The sequence below is a fragment of the Sciurus vulgaris genome, assembly GCF_902686455.1.
Source record: "Sciurus vulgaris genome assembly, chromosome: 2".
Taxonomy (NCBI): domain Eukaryota; kingdom Metazoa; phylum Chordata; class Mammalia; order Rodentia; family Sciuridae; genus Sciurus; species Sciurus vulgaris.
The window spans coordinates 89,806,639-89,826,872 of record NC_136462.1 but is presented as its reverse complement, the minus strand read 5'-3'; the positions used below and the strand labels follow the sequence as shown (position 1 = coordinate 89,826,872).

Below are 20,234 nucleotides of genomic sequence, written 5' to 3'. Positions count from 1 at the left end.
TGGGCTAATGATGAAGTATGCCTCCTCTGCCACACGAGGCTTTAGTGAAGATAAAAAAGAGATCAGTGATTAGAAAGTACTTGAAAAATAGAAAAGTACAAGTGGAAAGGGGAGATTTCTTTGTTGTTTTAAGCCTCAGAGTCTAAAGCAGGGCTTGGTTCATTTTTAACTGATCTGGGGACGTCTTAGGCTGCCACTGAAGGCTACCTCCTCTGGGAATTAGATGTAGAGGTCTCCACATGTTCATTCTGGGGTTACCAGTGCAGGTTCCAGTTGTCTTGGAAGACGTTTCCTGTTGGTCCTCCCAGCCAACTGCCTTGGGGGCCACAAAACTTGTGGGTCAGTGACTGAGCTTTAACCCTCTCAGACATTCCTTGCTCTAACCACCAGATGGCAGTGTCATTTAGCAGTCCTGAGTTGAACTGCCAGCAGGGGATGACCACAGGTAAAGTCTGCAGGTTTGGGGTGGGTTTGGCAGGAAAGGCTTAAATATAATACACATATATACCGGTTCTCAGGGGAAAGCTGGCTGTGGTCAGGACAAGCCATTTTCTGTGAACACTGTATCATGGTGTGGATCCCCTGACAAGTGGGGTAGAGGGGTTGGTGCTCAATTAGACTTCTCTGGTTCCCTCAACTCCCTGCCCTGGGACAGAAGAGACTCCTGATGTCTTTGTTTTCTCTGCTTATAGGTGTCTCTGGGTACCTGTCAAGTGCCTGCTGCAGGGCATCCCTGCTGCAGCTGGGAAAGTGGAATTAACATGGGAGTTTGCAAAAATGTGGCTCTGCATCCAAGTGCAGGTTTTGTGTCAGAAAGACACTGAACCCTCTGGCTTTGGTGAAGGGAGATGATGGGCCTGCTGGGAGCACAGGCTCTGGTCCTCTCACCACAGGAGGAATGGGGTCTGTGGGGTCACATGTTGTACACCAACCTACCTTGTGAGAGTTTTTCAGCTTGGGTGGGGGGTTGTCCCGGAGCCTTTTCATGGCTTGCACTGGAGAGTCACTGAAGTAGGGGGGCTCCCCATCCACCATCTCAATTACCATGATGCCAAGAGACCAGATATCCACCTGCAGGGGAAGAATATCACTGAAGATACTGCTGGAGTCTGGCCCTTGGTAGCAGCATACTGGAGGGGAAGGAACCAGCTGATCCCAGCTGTCCTTGGTGTCTTGGCACCTGTCTCCCTCTTCTGGTCAGCTACTCAGTGGTTTATTACTTCCTGCATTAGTCACCAGAGACCATAGGGACTGAGCTGTCAGCCAGTCCCTGAGAGAGGCCATCACGCGTGGGGAAGCCTGGTCACACCCCACTGTGCTGTTGAGCTGATGGAGGGGGAATAGTTGCAGGACCCACTCCCAGCAGTGAAGTCTAGGTTAGAGCACCCCATCAAAAAGGGCACCAGGTACTGACTGAGAGGGCACCTGAGAACCAGGGCTATTGTGGCAGGGACTCTGGAAGGGGCTACAAGCAGAAGAGTTGCATGTTTCCAAACCTCTTTGGAGAGGCCTCTCTGGTGGAGGGAATGGTTACCTCGGTGGCATACAGAGACCTTGAGATCACTTCAGGAGCCATCCAGTAGGGGGTTCCCACCAGGGACTTCCTCTTAGGGACATCTTTGCTGATTTGAGCACAGAATCCAAAGTCTGAGAGCTTCACCTGGGGTCAAAAGGGGAGTAGATGGAGGACCAGGAGGAGAGATGCTAGGGAAGAGCTGGAAGTTATCAGGGAGGGCCTACCCTGCCATCGAGTGTCAGTAGGATGGAATCACTCTTGATGTCCCGGTGGATGACACCTTGGGCATGCAGGTAAGCCAGGGCCTGCAGCACAGCCTCACACACAGTGGCGATCTGCTCCTCGTTCAGCCTGGACAGGGTCGGTGGGGCCACCCGATGGAAGACAATGATAACTTGAGCAGGGCATCTGGGCTGGGCAGAAGGGAGTCCCTGGCATAGGGCCCACAGCTCCCAGGCAGTGTGTCTAGCAGTCCCATCAGGCCCTCATCCTGGGCTACTTTTCTCTTCCTCACTCCCTTGAAATCTCTGGGTCTCAGTTACCCCAACCAAGCAGAGGGTCCCTCAAATAATGTGATGGATACCCCAAACCCCCTGCCAAGGGAATGGTGGGGAGAGCTTCCCTCAGGACCCCAGCCTCCTCGCTGCCCACCTGACATGGGAGATGATGTCTGTGAGGGCTCCGCCCTGCAGGAACTCCATTAGCACCCACAGCTCCTCGCCCACCAGGTAACTCTTGTACATCTCCACCACATTGAGGTGCTGGTAGTCCCGCATGATCACCACCTGGGAGGAGAGGGGAACCTGAGAGCTGGTACAGTGCCCCTGAGGCATGACCACCTGACCACCTAGGCAGGCAGATGTCTAGCCTGGTTGTGTGCTCGCTTCCCTCCCAGTTGCCCCCACCCATGTCCCATCCTGTCCTCCCACCTCATTAAAGAGCAGCTCCCTGCGCTGCTGCTTCCTGAGGTCCATCATCTTGACGGCCACCTGGCGGCCAGAGTGCTTCTCCCGGGCCAGGCAAACAATGCCTGTGGAGCCCTCGCCAATCTTCATGTAGCTGTCCAGCAGTAGCCGGGGGTCACCCTGGTCCACCACCATCCTGAGCGCAGCCTTGAACTGCTCGTGTGTCACAATGCCTGTGTCCTCACTAGCCAGGGCACCCTTGGCCACTGTGGGGTCCTGGGGCAGGTACAGGTTGCTGGTGCTGATCTGGGCGTGCCGAGTGCGAGGAGAGCCCGCTGGGGAAGACCGGCCTGGAAGTGGGCCAGTGGCTGGGGCTGTGCGGAGAGACTTCTGGGGGCTGCTGGTGTCCGACATGGTCAGAGGACTGAAGGTCCCCATGGGCTGTTCTGAGGGTAAGGATTGGGCCTTGGCCACCAGGCTTGGAGGGGAGTCTTTCTGTGGTGGTCGGAAAGCAGAGTTGGGCTGCAAAGATAAGGAAATAAATAGGTAGGGGTGTGGCTATGGGAGATTTTAGAGCAAGTTTCCCAGAAGAAAGGGGTGGCCACTGTGACCTTTGGATCTTGGCAGGATCAGGCAGAGCCTCGGAACAAATTGAGGAGAGAGCAAATATTTTCAAATGCAGCTGAAGTCCAACCACAGTCCTGCTCGGGAAACTACAGCCCCATCCCTGCCACACTCCCAAGCAAGCAGGCTGAACAGCCCTCTTTATATTCATTCTTCTGCTCCTGGGAAGACAGAGAATCCGAGTCCCTGGGGTGCCCTCCAGCTGGGTATTTCTTCCTAGGTAAATGACAGCGGGGCCCCAGGGAGGCTACTGTGAGGCACAGTCTTGCCTCTGTGCTGTGGAGCTACTCTGAGAAGCTGGGTTGAGGTTCCCCATGTGGGTGGAAGAGGTCCTGGGCAGAAGCAGTGGGCCAGCTGTGCCTTGGCTCCCAGAACCAGGGCAAGGAAGACACAGCTGGTGTCTGACAATTCTGCTTGTGCCTGTAGGAGGGAGTCTGCGTGTTGTGCCGTGAGGTTATGATTCAAACACACAGAGCTATGTTACTATCTGGGGAGTCTCAGGTGTCCGCTCTGGGCTAGGGATCTGGTCAACCTAAGCTTCGAATCCAAAGGTGGGGTGTCTCAAGGACTGCCCAGAGCAGCCCTTCTACTTTCTTTTAGGCACCAAACTTCTAGCTAAGGAGCCTCAGAAAGGGCAGGAAGGCAGGAGTCTATCCTCACAGGCTCTGATAAGGAGAAAGGGAAGGTGGAGGAGCAGCCTGCTACCCCCAACCCCAGGCCTAGAAGCTTGTGAGTCTCCTTGCCTTTCTGGGCCTGAGACCTCCCTGCCACCCCTGTGGGAAAGGAACTCATCCTTCAGTTTTCTTCAAGGAGTTGGCGATGTGTACCAAGATACCTCCCAGGAATTGTGTGTTTTTAAAGGGTGCCTGGAGAAAGGGACCCTATAGGGACCCTGTAGAGAGGCCTACTTGGAACTTCTCTAAAAATCACAGTTGTCTGAATGACCAGGGTCCTGGGCCTAACCTCAGAACTGAAATGACTCATAAGGAATCTTCTTGAGCAGTCAGTTTGTGCTGGGCTGCTTGCTTGTGTACAAATCTAAGTTTCCGGCCCTACCACACCTGGCCAGAGCCTTTTTAGAGGAACTAGGGAGAGGGTTCCCTCCTTCTCTTCACTATCAATGCCCCTGTGGTGATGCTGCTTCAGGTGCTGACTGAGTTCAGGGACAGAGCCTGCATCATGGGGCCAGGGGTGCGGTGGTGCAGTCAGGAGCCCAATACCAACATGGTTTGGGCTATGGAGGTAGGGCTGGATGGGTCTTCATACATCCCTTCATTGGTCTAGTTTTCTGTCCCCAAAGGAGGAAACTTTTACTTAATGTAACTACAAGCAAGGTCCAGATGAAACTAATTTAACCATTCCAAGAAAGGAAAAGGGGGAAACAATAATGGAATTAATTTTTATGGGCTCTGGATTGATGGTTTCTAGTGTGACTGCAACCTTGTGAAAAGGAAGCCACTTGGAAAGGGGTCTCCCACTGCTGGCTGAGGGGGCTGTACCATAAGTGCCCTAAAGGCAGAGGCTGTATCATAACCATTTTAAAAAGTAATAAAGCCATTCATAGAGGGCTTATCACTTTGCCTTTAATGTGTGATCTCATTTAATTCTCATAACCATGGGACCTCTCTATTGTGTGATCTTCTATGCTGTGGCCCTGTTGTTGTCATGTCTCCCTGCCATGAACATGGTACACAGCAGGTGCTTAATCAATGTTTGCCCTTCTAAGTGGAACCACTTCTACATACCCAAAGTTCCTAACCCAGTGTTTGTCCTGCCCACTTTTTTCTTTAGCCACAGTGAAGTTTGGTTTTTGTTTGTTTGTTTGTTTATCTGTTTGTTTGTTTTTGTGGGGATTGAACCCAGGGCCTTGTGCATGCAAGGCAAGCACGCTACCAACTGAGCTGCATCCCCAGCCCCACAGTGAGTTATTACAGGCTGCTCTGCCAGGACCTTAGAACAAAAGCCCTGGGGCTGTACTCAGACCTCCCCTCAGCCATGCCTGGCACACTGGGCCTTAGTAGCCTGACAGCCCAGGGCACCCAGGCCTGGCTGCCACTGTGGGAACCACCATGAATGTCCAGAGCCAGTTCCTGGATGTGCCAGTGCAAAGGGCTGGTGGCCTGGGGTGGATGAGGGAGCTTGATGTTTCCCATCTGTGGTGCAATTTGCTCAAAGCGGTGGTTCTCAACCAGGGAGAGAGATATGTGTGTCTGATTTTTCTGTTCAAGGGACATTTGGTAGTATCTGGGGGCATGTTTGGTTGTCCCAACTGGGAGTGGTACTATCATCTAGCGGGTTCCAGCTAGGGATGCTGCTACAAAGCACAGGGCAGCCTCCACAACCAAGGACTATCTGATCTAAACATCACTAGTGCTTCTAGAAAACTCAGAGGTCTGGCTTGAGAGCACTTATCTAGAAAGGGAAGCCCAAGCACCCAGAAGGAAACACTCCCCTGGATTTGGAACTGTACTATCCCCAGGCCCAAGATGACCACTACCAGCTTCCACTGTGGAGGCACCTAGCATACTCAGCGGCAGTGGCCCATGGTAGTTCTAAGCATGCAGGGACAAACAGGCCTGTGCCTGGCTATAGGGTGTTGGTTGCGGCCCAGACAGATGCAGGTCAGTGCCCAGTTCAGTGTCAGCCCTCCTTTTCTTCAAATCCCTGAAGCCCATCCAGGAGGACTCCCACAAAACCAGAGAGGGATCAAGCTCTGATTCTCACCTCCCTAGTGGAGTGCACTACCCTGCTCCCACCTTAGTTTGGAGAGGGGAGATGTCTTCCTGGGGGCATAGCCTTCCAGAGACCCTTAAGTTCACAGGGGTCTCACATGGACACATCAAACCATGCCCTATGCAGAACCCAGCCCACTGCCCTTTGTCCCAGTGGGACAGGGACTAGAGTGCATGAAGCCCAGAACCTTCCCTGGGTGCCTCAGCTGGCAGCAAACTGGAAAGTCTTTGGTTCCTGGCCATCTGCCAAACTTCCCACCTCCATTCAGGCTGGAATACCCTCATACCATGGCCAACATGGGAAGCAGGGACTTGTTCCCAAAGCCCTCCTAAGAGGCAGGGGAGACTCTATCACTCACAGCACCATCAGCAACTGTTTCTTTAGCCTGACTGAAAACCCTGTTGCTGCAGCCACAGCTCACTTCTGCCTGATGCTCAGGAGCTAGAAGACATCTGGCTACCAATGGTTATAAAGCTTTGTAATCAAGAGTCAGGAATCCAGAGGGCCCAGGACAGCATGGTCAGTCCTGAGCAAGTGCCCTCTCTGCTTTCTTCTTTGACTTACTGAAGGCACTGAGTAGGTCCTCTTATCTGCCAGATGGGAAAAGAAATTATCGTCTCTGTGGACAAGATGCCACATAGGGCAGGTAAGAAGCAAAAACATGCTCCAATTTGCCTGCCAACCAGTCACCACTGGGCTCCCTCACTCTTTCCCCTCTCACAAGAAAAAGGTGTGTTTAAGGCCATCATGAGTGCCACAAGTCAGTTCTCCTGCTGTTTCCAGGTCTGGGAAAATTCAGTTCTCTGGCTTTTCATGTAGCATACACACTAGAGAAGAAATAACTACAGAAATATGTAACAAAACAACTCCCACCAAAAAGAAAAGAAAAAGGAATTAAAGGAGCAAGGTTGGGGGCAGAAGCCCTCACTGGAGGTGTTACTATGCACACTTCTGCCACCTGAGGGAGAAGCAGCCAGGAATCCCCTCTGCAGGTCCTGGGGGAGCGCTGGGAGAGTCTTGAAAAGAAGGCAGATGGGGTAGGAGCACACATCTCTGCTGGAGCCTGGGCGCTTGCTGGCCATCGCAGGCCAAGATGGTCTGCTTTGGGTTTGTGGTTAAAGATGCTGTTTTGTCAGGGGATTGTCTGCCTCCTGGAGTGGTCCACCCAGACCCCGCAGTACAGGAATATCAGCCTGCCACGACCCGTGTTAGAGGACATGGCTTACAATCTCTGACTCACATACACTAAGCCTTTGGGGGACAAGGGCTCAGTTGGTTTAGGGTACAATCATCAGCTGAGGTTGAGCTAGTTTGTTGACCATTTGGCCCATCACATTATTCCTAACCCTGACCCAGTGAGTAGGGAAGGCCAGGCAGGTCTTGTGTTCCTGACACCCATTCCCTGTGGCCGCTTGCCAGTCCAGGCTCCTTGTGTTCCTGAGTGACCCCAGAAGGAAGCCCCACTTGACCTACCTTGCTCTGTGCTGGAGGGCCTGGCTTGCTGCTGCTTGGAGGTGCCGTGGCAGAAGTGGAGAGGAACATGCTTCGAAACAACCTGCGCTTGAGGCTACTCTCTTGGGCCTTAGGGCTAGGGCTGCCTTCGCCGCCTGGCCTGCCTGTGGCTGAGCCCACTAGGCAGGACTGTGGCCGGACTTCTTCAGAGCCATGCTTGGCAGCCTTCGTGCCCCGTCTCCCTGTAGCCATGGGAGGTGAGGTGCCAGGTGGGGAGCTCTGCAAGCAGGCACCCAGCTGCAGGCATCGCTGTGAGGCACCCTGGAACTCAGCAGGGCCCAGGGACTGTGCCTTGGTGGCCAACCCATTGGGCAAGACCCGTGGGCTCTGTGGTTCAGGCCATGGCATCTGCCTGTGACCTGCTGGTGTGCCCCCGTTGCAGCTGAGGTAGAGGCTCTGGGGGTCAGTGCGCTCCAACTCGGGGCTCTGGAGGTACATGTCCGGATCAGTGGTCCAGTGCTCATCTCCTAGCAGCCCCAAAGACTGTGCCCGCCGCCGGTTGGTGGGACTGCGACCACGCAGGGTATTGGAGCTGATGACTGACAACTTCTGGATGTCATTGAGCAGCCCTGAGATGTAGCCATCTGTGGGCACTGAGCTGCCCCGCACCACTGTCTGTAGGATGAAGAGAAAAGAGTGTGAGCAGGGCAGGGGTTGTAGCTCAGTGGTAGAGCACTTGCCTAGCATGTGGGAGGCACTGGGTTTGATCCTCAGCACGATGTAAAAATAAATAAAATTAAAAGGTATTGTGTCCATCTACAGCTAAATTAAAAATAAAAAATAAAGAGTGAGAGCAGTCCCTTCATGGCAGCAAGGACTAGCCTGGAGACCAGGGTCACAGCCTGCTCTGGGGCCTTGGAGAGGAATTCCTATGGTCTCCCTTGCTGTGTTATCTACCCATTCACTGACTTTTCAGTCATTTACCAGGACCCCAAATGGGTCAGGCCTGTGCTGATGCAATGTGTAAGGGTACAGGGAGAAGGTCCTTGTCATCAGGGCAGATAGGTGAGTAACCATGGGGTTACAGTCCAGCATGCCAAATGGTGTGGCCTGCTGCGAGTGGGAAGCTGAGGAGCACAGCGGGAGGGAGTGCCATTCTCTAGTTCTACCTGTGGCCTGTGAAACCACCTGAGGAAGCCAGGACCAGTCCAGGTGCCCTCTCCACACACTCTGGCTTCATGGCCTCTAAACTCTGACAGGGTCCTTGACCCAGACCCCAACTAGGCTCTTAGATATACCCATCTGGACCCACACAACTAAATTCCCCCAGTCTGTGAAGGCCCAGCCCCTTTGAGGTTACAGGTCCAAATACTATATGGAACATATTCGTACTAAAAACTTTTATCTAAAATTCAAATTTAATTGGCCATCTTGTACTTTTATTTGCTAAATCTGGCATCCCTACCACCATGCAAAGGACTCCCTAGATGTCACCTCCCTGGGTCCCCAGGGAGAGAGACTGATTAGCAGGAAATTAAGACAGCTGGATCATCCATGCTGATAACTAGGTGGCTCCTCCAGGTGCATCTGGGGTTTTACCAGTTGTTTCTTGAGAGTGGGAGAGGATGAACTTGGTCGCTGTTCACGCCCACCCCCTTTACCTTCATGGGCTGGAGCTGTACTCGTGTGATGCGTGAAGGGTCTACCACGGGCTTGGGGCGCCTCAGTGTGTCCAGGATGTTTTGCCATTGTGGGGGGAGGCCCACAAACTTGCCCTCTTTGGGATCGAAGGAGGTGTGGACACGGTGTTGGAAGTTCTGTGGGGCTGAGATCTCAGGGCGTTTCTTCTTTTTCTTGCGGAACATGGTGCCTGCAAAGGGAGGGTCAAGTTGAGCTTTGGCCCAGGAAGCATAGGGTGGCTGCAGTGGGGGCTGGAGTGCCAGGCATAGCGCTCTCTCCTATTCCCCAAGCAGAGCCTGTCTGCTCTGGTCTAGGGATTCCTTTTGCTCTCATCTCTACCTCCTTAGGGAAATGGCTGGCTCCCAGCAGAACAGTCTCAGAAACCACAAAAGGGCCATAAATAAGCCAACCCAGACTAGGAACAAGGGAAAGAGGTGTCTGTCTGTTGATCTGTGCCAAGTCTCCTGCTGAGAAGGCAGACTCTGAGGGTGTGTTTTTATAAAGTCCAAAGCCCATTATAAATATTGTTCTACTGTCAAAGAATTAAAAAGAGGGGAAAGAGGGAGGAAAGCTAGTAGATTCATTTTAAGAAGCAAGTATGACCTTGATTCTTCAACCAGATAAGAAGAAGAGAAAAGGAAAATTTGAATCAATCTTACCTATGAACATGAATGTGAAAACCCTAAACAAAACTAGCAAATTGAATTCAACTGTATATTTAAGTTTTTGTTTATCACAATCAATCTGGGTTTGTCCCAGGATGGTTTAACAATAGAAAACCTGTTAATGGAATATACAACATTAATAAAAAGAACCAACCAACCCACAGTCATAGTGCCCAGGCTGGGACCATGTGTCATAGGATCAGGGAACCCATAAAGGGCTCTCATACTTACCAGGTACTTTGTCTCAACTCCAGAAAGGCCCTGAGCCAAGGGCCTGGGATGGGTGAGGGACAGCCATCTTAGGATAAAGTTCTCCTGGGAAAGCACACAGCCCACTCCTCTCAGGATTATTCTCTGGTCCCAGAACTTGGACTGCACAAAATCTCCCTTGGTGTCAAGCCTGCATCCCTCATCTTGCTGATCTGGTGTTTGTCTCAGGTCCTACTGAGCTTGCAAAGGATAATGTGACTAGCTCTGAGAGAGGGAAACTGGAAACCTGGGTGGGAAAGTGACTTCAAAAGGGCTCTAGCCTTGCCATCAGGAGAGCCCTGGGCAGGGAACCACATACTGATGAAGACAGGGTCAGGGTACCTACCTGAATGCTTTTGGATCTCAAGTGACTCAAAAGAGCACAGTGGATTGTATGTCACCATGAATGGTCACTTCCAGGTTTTAAGAAAAAATGAAGCATGTTTCCATTTGTATGTGTGTATATGTGAGAGAAAGGTGGGTGGTTGGGGGGAGAGAGAGATGGGGCCTAACTATGTTGCCCAGGCCAAACTCAAACTCCTGGGATCAAGTGATCCTCCTACTTCAGCCTCTGAGTAGCTGGGATTATTAGTGTATTGCACCTCATCAGCTTAACATGTTTCTGAATTTGAATGTCTGGATTACTTATCTATACAAAGATCTTAAGTGTAGGGCCATCACATTCTCTTTTGGTTCCTGTTCTGGAAACAGCATTTCCCTGGTCATTTTCACAGATTCTAGAGGATCACAGGTCCTGGAGGTTGCTGGTACCCACTCTGAAAGGCAGGGAACCTGAAGAGCCCACCACTTCCCCACTAGGAGCCCACCATACATAAGTCAGTCTGGACCCATTGAACACCTCTTGGAATGTCAGTCACTTCTCTGGACTTTGAGGTTCATGCATCTCCCTAACACACTCTAAAGGCAGAGCCATAGATGCAAAGCCCCTATAGATGGAGGACTTCAGAATGAAATGTACCTGTTTGAGTTGAAGGGAATATCCCATGAATTTGAAGACACTAAGAACAAGTTAGACAATTTGAATCTCAGTATTCTCCATCTATCAATGGAGTTCATGGAAGACAACTCACAGGGAGTATGAAGTAAGTAGAGTCCTGGTAGACTGTGTTCTCTTGCTATGTTGCCTCTCTTTACATGTCTGTCTTTAAGCTCAAGGCCTCTGGATACCGCCACTTGAAAGTGATGCCAAATGCCTCTCCTCTCCGATTTACCTCTCAAAGGGTCATGCTTAATTTCTGGGTTTGGGGATCTGGAGACCTCACCATATCTCCATTATTCAGACTCTTCATGATTTGGTAAAATCTGAATGCCTCCCTTCCAGCCTTTGCCTTTTACTGAAGGGTCTTCATCAGCAGGTCTATTCTTTCAGCCTCTTGGGCAGACCCTCTATCCCTGGATTAGTTAGCTGAAATTTTTTCCTTCTCCCTACCTCTGTGAAGCCTTCTGGAGGTGCAAAGACACACCTAGAGTTGAAGAAAATCTGGCCAAGACTTTTACCCCAGAACAACCTTCTCCTCATCTACCTACCCCCAACCAAGTACTTGGCTCTTTCTGTAGGAACTCATGGGGAAACCATCTTGAGCAAGTATTCTAAGTAACGTGGGATCCCTCTCTTGAATTCACTCTAATAGCCATTTCAGAACAAAATCTCCCCCAGAGTCAGTAGGAAAGACCTGAGGAGAAAGAACAACCCAAAGTCCTAGGTCCAAGGCTTATGGTAGTGCAGGTGACAGAAGCAGTCATTGAGCTCAGGCTTCGTGGGAATGGATGGAAATTTAGAAACCAGCAGTCATTAGCTAATGTGAAATCAGCAACCTAAAGGGAGACTGCTAGAACCCATTTGAAAAGTGGTAAGAACAACACCACTGAGACAACATGATTGTGTAAGTAGAATATCCAGAAGATTCTACATATGAATTATTGGGATTAAACAAGTAAATTTGGAAGGTTCTCAATTCAAGATTAACATTAAAAAAGTCAATTGAATTTCTACATACAAGTAACCAAAAAATAGAAAATGAAATAAAAAGATACCATTTACTATTTTATATTAAAAATATAAAACATAGGAATAAATCTAATGAAAGACATGTAAGGTCTTTACATTGAAAAATACAAAGATTAAAGATATTAAAGAATGTTTGTACTCTGGAAGATTCAATACTGTGAAGATGTGTCAATTACTCCCAAATTAACCTACAGATTTATTTCGGTCTCAAGAGATTTTTTTTTTTTTGGCAGAAATTGACACACTGATTCTAAAATGTACAGAGCAACAGAGAACCAGGAATAGCCAAGGCAATCTTAGAGAAGAGAGTTGGAGGATTATACTAAATATATACCAAGATTTATTATAAAGCTACCATAATTAATATAGTGTAGAATTGGCATAAGGATTGACAAAAAGACTAATGGAAATGAAGAGAAAATCCAGAAATAGATCCATTCATATGAGGTCACTTGATTTATAATGAAGGTGACATTGCAATATGGTGGAGAATGGATGGTCTTTTCAATAAAAGTAGCTGAAGCAATTAGATGTCCATGTGGAGAAAAATGAGTTCATATCATATTCTCAAATTAACTGCAGATGGATCATAGACCTATGTGTGAAAGGTAAAATAATAAAGCTGGTGGCAGGAGGGGGCATAGCCTGGCTGTTCCCTCCCCTCAGTCTGGTGTGATTGATTCCACTGGGCCTAAGATTGGTAGGCTTTCCCAGACCCCTGACCTGCTGGGACCCAAACCTGTCCATACCCATGGGTCCCAGAGACAAATTACACTACCAAGGTTTTCTTAGTTGAAAGCAGAATTCATGTTTTTTTTTTTTTTTTTGTACCAGGAATTGAACCCAGGGCACTCAACCACTGAGCTACATCCCAAGCCCTCTTTATGTTTTATTTTGAGACAGGGTCTTGCTAAGTTGCTGAGGCTGGCTTTGAACTTGTGATCTTCCTGCCTTATCCTCTTAAGCAACTGGGATTATAGGTATGTGCCACCACGCCCAGCTCAGAGCAGAATTCTTGATGGCATAGGAGTAAGGGATTATTACTGAAGATTTTACCCATACTAATTTCTCACTGCATAGGAATACAATAAATATTTGTAGGAAATATATCAAAATAATTGCTGTCATGTTTGGCTGGTGGGGCTACAGATGATTTCCTCCTTCCCCATCTTTTTACTCTTCTAGATTTTCTGAAAATACAATGGATTACTTTTCTAAAGAAAACAAAAATATTTCAACAGAGAAAAATGATTTGTGAAGATTGAGTACCTAAGAGATGCTTAACCCCGGTGTTGCCCAGTTACTGCCAACAAAACACTTGGGATACAAACATCCCCAGTAGCTTAGCACACATCCAGCTGCTCAGAGGCCTTCGACTGGCCATTTTGAGATTCCCTTTTCTAACTCAGTTTCCAAGGGCAGTGGGGGTCCTGAGTGAGGCAGTTGCTGCATTCACTATGAGGCCATGGCCTCATCAAATCAGGCCTCACGTCAGCCTGTGACTGTTACCCTTTATCTCTCCGCTCTGCATCCTCACTCCATCCAGCAGAGGAGCTGTCAAAGAAGATACCACTGAGGAGGAAGAGAGAAGGTACTTTCCACACACTGCCTCCCTGCCTTTCCTTCTGCCTAGCCTGAAAAAAAAAAAGTGATGCAGGCCTCAGACTAAGGTAGGAATGAGCAGAGGCAGGGGCCAGCTCAGGCTTGGGTGGCCTTGCTGCTCCTGTCTGATACCTTGCTCTAGCCCAGGGGAGGAAGACAGCTTCCAGGATTGGACCTTGGGCTAGGAATGCTCTATTGTATTTGAGGAATGCTTTGAACTTTCCTCTTCTGAGGTTTGCAGACATATCTTCTGGCTGGCTGGCTTACCCATGACTGGGTTAGAGGGAGATGCTCAATGCTGAGCAGGAAGGGTCCAGCCCAAACCAGTTTGTGAAGTAAGCTCCCCAGGCACAAGCCCTGCTGTGGCTTCTTCCTTCAGCTGAAGTTGGCAGAGGAGAGTCAGGCAGTTCCTTGCAGAGGCTTTCTGGAGGAAATACTGCCACACCCAGTGAGCCAAGGGCAGAGCTGCAGGGAGAGTTCAGGAGTCACAGTTCTGGAGACTGTGGTTTGGGGTGGTGGGGCTGGGGAGCAACAGACAAAAAGGGTAGGAGCTCTTCTTATGTGTTAGGTCCTTTCTGAGGGTTAGCAGCCCTGAGAGGTGGGAATTATTATCCATGACTCCAGATACGGCTCACAGAGGCCAGATAGCTTGCCCAAGATCACAGAACCAGGACATGACTGAGCAAGGGGCCTGAATTCAGATCTGATTCCAAGGGTCCTGCCATATTTATGCCAATGCTGGAAGTAGTTGGGCTGTTGTTGATCTCTTTTCCTGGAGGTCTTCATGAGCCAGGAGAGGATGACAGCCTGATGCACTCATTCACTTGGGCAATGGGAAGACAGGCTGCTCCTCCACCAGCCTGCCCAGGTTCAATTGTGAGGCAGAGCCCAGGGGAGTCTGGGGCTCTCTTAACTTGAAGGCTGACCCTTCTTTGTATGGAACTAGGGATTTTTTTGTCCTACAAGGGATGAGCAAAAATGTTCTAAAGAGGTAGTGTCAGGGGTTGTGGAGGTCAGGGCCTGGCATATATGAAAAGCAGAGGCCTTCTGGAAGGTCTCAGAATGGACCAGGCAGGATTCAGTGGCTGATGCTACATTCCATAGTGACAAGGGAGAGCCTGGTGTGGCTGTTCAAGCATCCATGACATGACAGGGTTGAGAAAGCAGCTGCAGTATGTGGGTCACCCTCTCAGATCGCTTCTCCTTCTTCCAGAAGATATCCATGTGTTGGGGCCTGGGTTGCTAAGGCTTCCAGAGCTGTGGGGTTCACAGACCTAGGGCAGAGCTACAGAGACCTAAGTTCATTTTTTTTTAAATATTTTTTTAGTTGTTGATGGACCTTTATTTTATTAATTTATTTATATGCAGTACTGAGAATCAAATCCACTGCCTCACACATGTTAGGTAAGCACTCAACCACTGAGCCACAATCCCAGCCCCTTAAGTTCATATTTAAACCTATAGTAGCTTGGACATTCAAATGAGCCTTGCCATTTGAGGCAGACCTTTTGGGAAAGCATCTCTCTGTTCCAAACATGCTCTGGTATTCCTAGAATTCCTCTTTGGGAACCATCTTTGGGGCCTGTCTTGAATCAATGTCAGCAATTCTCTTAACCCCTCATCTGGGCTTTTCCCAGAAGTGGCAGTGTCTAGGCCTGACTTTGAGTGAGTTTGGGCTGTTTCCACACATTGAATCCCTTTCATGGAAAGGATGTTTGGCTCACTGAAGGGAGTCACAAGAATGCTAGGCATGGTGGAGCTCGCCTGTAATCCCAGCAACTCAGGAGATGGAGGCAGGAGGATTGCAAGTTCGAGACTAGCCTCAGCAAACTTAGTGAGGTTCTAAGCAACTTAGTAAGACCCTATCTCAAAATAAAAAATAAAAAATGGCTGGAGGTGTAGCTCAGTATTAAAGCACCCGTGGATTCAATCCCTAGTATTAAAAAAATAAAAAGGGCTGGGAAAGTGGCTTCCAGAAAAATGACTGTAGACAATTTTATAGCTTTTCTGAAGGGGTAAGATTTGGTCTTTGTGTAAGGTCTGGGATGTTGGTAAAGTGTCTGCTATGAATGAGGCTGGTGGGCTTTCCCACCATTTCCCAGCAAGTGAGAAGAGAAGAAGCAGCTGCCAACAGGGCTGGTTCCTGGTTCCCAGAACAGCAGAGGACACCCAGCTCAAGATGCCAGTGAATGAGAGTGGGAGAGGCCCAGGGCATTTTATCAGAGCTCACATTCAGGACTATGAGGCTCAACCTGGGACCTTGGGGCTGTGACCTTGGTCTATTTTCTTTCTTCTCTAGACCTCAGCATTTCCACTAATGACAAGAGAATGGACTCATTCCCCTCTGCCAGCTTTTCCAGGCAGTGAGGGGGAGAAGTAGCTTCTAGCTCAAGGAGCAGTTCTGGGTATTTTTAATAATCACCCCTCAGGGAGAGCCTAGAGCAAGACCCAGGCTCTGGACTGAGAGTGTTGAATGTGATCTCTGACCACAAAGCTATGAGGGAGCACTGCTACTATATCTATCACACAGGGAAGGAACCCGAAAGCCATAGAGACCGAGTGATTTATCCAAGTACAGCAGCAAGGAAGGAACAGATTCTGACCCAGGCCCTGAGGTGAATTTGGCTGCAGTTAGCCATCAGCACCCACTACCCCCACCCTGTGTCATTCTCAGGCCCATCTAAGACACCCTGGGGAAGCATCTATCCTAGAATCATAGCCCTGAGACAGAGGAAAGCACCTCCTAGCTTCAACAGAACTTAGAAAAGTATCCCTGTTACCACAACCATTCAGTCCCAGAATGCCTGCAGAAGAGTCTGCCCCTTCCAGAGCTGGGTCTCTTCACCTGAGATCTATAGCAGGGTTGCTTGACCTCTTTTAACCGGCCTTCAGAATTGTCACCTCCCTCCTATGAGAAGGGATGGGCCTCACCCAGCCCCCTTGAACAGAAGATAGCCATTCACAGGAATAGTCTCATTAATCAAGGAGATTCTCCTTTTCCTCAACCTTTACTTTCTGGAATTTTTTTTGTTGTTGTTGTTGTTTTTGTTGTCCATGGACCTTTATTTAATTTATTTATTTATATGTGGTGTGAGGATCAAATCCAGTACCTCACACATGCTAGGTAAGCACTCTACCACTAATCTACAACACCAGCCCTCTAGAATTTTTTAAAATATAAAATTACATTATTAATTCCTTTACTCATAAAGTATTTATTGTGGTTGGGGACAGTGGGGCACACCTGTAATTGTAGCTACTCAGGAAGCTGAGGCAGGAGGATCATAAGTTCAAGACCAGACTCAGTAACTTAGTGAGACCCTGTCACAAAACAAAATAAAAAGGGGAGTGCTTACTTAGCATGCGTGAGACACTGGGTTCAATCCCCAGTACCACACACACACACACACACAAGTTATTATGTACCTGCTCTACTCCAGGCTCTGGGGGCCATGGTAAACCAGTGCCACCTGAAGAGATGGCAGTGCCCCTTTACCCTGCCCAAATTTCTTTCCCCCTGTGGCATTCCCACAGAGCCTACCCATACCCTGCTTGAATGTGTTCATCAATAGAGAGTTCTTGCCCCTTCCCAAGGCCCCTGCTTCTGTCCCCTTGGTCCCCTCACTGCTTTTCCTTTGTGTGGAGTTGAACTCTGTCTCTCCTCAGCTTCCCCTGGTCCAGGTATGCCATCTGTTCCTCTTCATGTGACATGAGAGGCAGGAAGGACAGCACCCAGCACCCTATCCTGGCTCCAAGAGATACATCACAGGGAAGGAAATTTCCTTGGCTTTTCTGCCAGCTTGCCACATGCAGGGTAGAAGATCTTAGGTTGGGGCCATGGCCTCTGCCTCATCACCCACAGGCTTTGTAGACTTTCACAGGGCCAGTGCACTGACGTGTTAGAAGTCCCCAGCAGACTGGGCAGTATCCAGAGGTTTTGCTGTCCCACTCAAGTGACCCAGGAAGAATGAAACCTGTGCCAGGGTAGTAGGTGCTGCACACATAATCAGTCAAAATGTCTGGGTTCCCTGCCCTTGCTATGATTCCCATACCACAGGCCTCAGTGAATCACCAGGGAAGAGATAATGGGGTGTTGTTTAAAATTGTAAAAATACAATGATGAAGCTCATTCAGTGGCTTTTGTCAACACTTCAGCTGAATGACAGGCCAAAGAGCCAGGCTGGCCAGCTGAGGAAGGTCAATATTGACTCAGGCTGCCTCTCGGCCCAGCTCCAACCCCTCAGGGCTGCGGTCCAGCAGTGGCTCAGGACAGACCAGCCCTCTGACTCTATTTACTGTGCCTTGAATCCCAACCTGTGTCCATCTCTGGGTGCACAGCACTGGGCTTTCTGGGCTTGGGGTTGTCTCCAAGGAAACACCTGAAGAATGACATTCCTTGGAGGGTTTCAGACCCGGGACCTCCTTACCATCTCAGATTTCAGCAGTTTCCACATGCAGAGACTCAAGACCTTAATGTCTTGCCAGAAAGATTTTCCACAGTCCCTAACTGCAAGACTCTCTTGTGTTTTGGCAGTCCTTAACTTTCCATATCTCTATTTTGCTTGCCTCCTTACTTTATGCTCATGAAACCACTGAGATAAGCTGAACCTATTTTACTGGGCCCACTGTAAAGATGGAAGGTGGCTAGGAAGAGGAAGGAGGAGACAAGAAAGGGAATATACACACAGAAAGTGCCTGACACATGCCAGGTACAGTGCTAGGTTCTTCTTCTTAGTACATGTAATGGTTAATGTAGATATTATAAGATCTATTGTATAAATGAAGAAATCAAGGCTCAGAGAAAAGCAATTGTCTAAGATGGTCAGTGTGGAACTGGAATGCAAAGTCTGACTCCAAGTTCATTCACCATACCAAGTGCCCAGAGAAGGCAAATGACCTGTCTTAGATCACACAGCTATTTAGAGCAGAGATGAAACCAGAATCCTTGAGCTGAATGCTCCCTTTAACCCAGACAGCACCCATGGTAATGGTACAGTCAGGGTCACCTATGAACATGTGAACACATGTGACATGTACCGAGGGTGTTGCTGCTTCTCCCACTAAAGTCAGATCCCCTTCCAGAAATGGCCCCTTCCTTGAGCCAGAGATCCTGAATCAGGGTCTCCCACACTATTTGCCTTCCATGAACACTCTGCCTTTACTTTATTCCTATTGCTTTGTTCTAACACCCTGCAACAGTGTCTTGCCAAATAGCCAGACCATTCTCAAAGTCCTCTAAGAGAGGAGGGCTCAGGGTTGTTTAAACTTTTCCAACTAGAGGCCAGTGAGGTTGCCTCTGGGGCTGAAGGACATTTATCATTATAGTTACTCCTCACAACTATCCTGTAAGAATGCAATCCACCCCCATTTTACAGTTGAGGACATTAAAAAGTTTGGAGGGAAATAAAACAATGTGCCAAAGGAGTCACAGGCAGTCAGAATTCAAACCCAGCTCTTTTGATTAAAAATGTTGTGTTCTCAGTCACTGCCCTGTTTGGCAAGAGAATAATTCATAGCATTGCAATATATGTTAAACCAGACACAAAAATAAACACATAGACTGGAGACCCCACCTTGCCCACCACCTAGTAAAACAAACCAAAGGAGGCTAGCAAACACCAGAACACAGGAAGATAAGAGAATGCGACCTAAATCTCGGGAACTCTAGCATCTTGGCCCTTGGTGTTCCTAGCAGCATCTACACCTCATAGGCAAAGCTACTCCCTGTCTATGTGAAGAGCTGAGGCAATTTTAGCAAGTCTGGGGATCTGGGGAACCAGCTGGCAGGCTGGGATGTGCAGAGCTAGGGCATCTCTGCCTGGGACTCCTAGAGTCCCCAACTCCTGCCCTACTCAGTACAGATGCTGGGCCTGCTACCTCCCTTCCTATTTGGAAGCCTCTTCTGCAAGCGTGCATTCAATGCAACTGGCCTGGCTGACACTGCCTCACCCTAGACAGGCATCAGACCTGATGACAATCAGAAGCTGGGCCAGGGACAGGGCAAGCCATTTGAAGTCTTCATGACCTATGATGGGGTAAGGTGGTGTGAGTGACAATATGCAGCCACTAAGGACTGAAAAATCACTCCTAGCAGGGGCTAAGCCACTGCCTAACAGGAGGGAGCCTGCCCACTGTCCCACCTGCCCACTTTCCCTCTGAGGAAGCTATGGAGAAGGCTCTAGGGCTACAGGTTCTTCACTCACCTCCTCTGGGCGGCCTTCCCGGTCTCCTCTTCTTTGGGTCTCCTCACCCTTCAGCAGTCAGCTCTCTTCGGCACTGAGCGAAGACCAAGGACCTTTCCGGGCCAGTCCACCGCAGGCCTAAACAGAAGCACCTAAGAAATAACATTGTGACAAATGTAGTAAGTGTCCCTCAGATTTTGTGACTGGTTGGAGTCTAAGACGTTGGGAGTTGCCCCACGCCAGCCTCCCAGCTGAGTGATCTCAGGTGCCAGAGGCGGCGACCGGTTCCCAGCCGGGCTCCGGGAGGAGGCGGGGGTGGGCACAGCGCAGCTTCCGGGGTGGCCCCTTTCCCCGCCGCGCTCCGACCTGGCGCGGTCACGGCCTCCCTGCGCCGAGGTGGTGCACACACCGAATAGGTTGCGCTCCAGGGGCGCCGAGCCCGCTGTGCCTGCGCGCAAGGCCCCTCTGTCCCGCGCCGGCCAGCCTCGAACTTAGGGGACTGAAAGCCGGGGTAAAGGAGCGCGCGGGAGGGAAGGCCTGTCCCCTCTTCGTGGCCCCGGCCGAGAGGAGGATCGCCGGCCTTTGGCAGCGGCCGAG

The 20,234-nt window shown here is 49.6% G+C and overlaps 1 protein-coding gene across 5 annotated transcripts in view; it reads right to left on the bottom strand.

Annotated features, from left to right (window-relative positions):
* PAK6 (p21 (RAC1) activated kinase 6) overlaps positions 1–20,234 on the bottom strand; it is a 34,732-nt gene that overhangs the window by 1,979 nt on the left and 12,519 nt on the right. For 3 of the 5 annotated variants that reach the window (XM_079128565.1, XM_079128564.1, XM_079128566.1), the window contains 8 exons: positions 19,659–19,789; positions 8,892–9,100; positions 7,252–7,905; positions 2,446–2,943; positions 2,168–2,301; positions 1,741–1,867; positions 1,535–1,660; positions 937–1,071 (listed from right to left, as the gene is read on the bottom strand). In XM_079128565.1, coding sequence (XP_078984691.1) covers positions 937–1,071; positions 1,535–1,660; positions 1,741–1,867; positions 2,168–2,301; positions 2,446–2,943; positions 7,252–7,905; positions 8,892–9,095 — 1,878 coding nt within the window. In that variant the 5' untranslated portion in view covers positions 9,096–9,100; positions 19,659–19,789. Of the gene's footprint in view, positions 1–936; positions 1,072–1,534; positions 1,661–1,740; positions 1,868–2,167; positions 2,302–2,445; positions 2,944–7,251; positions 7,906–8,891; positions 9,101–19,658; positions 19,790–20,046; positions 20,183–20,234 lie in introns of those variants that run through there. The other 2 variants (XM_079128563.1, XM_079128567.1) reach the window with 2 other exon arrangements.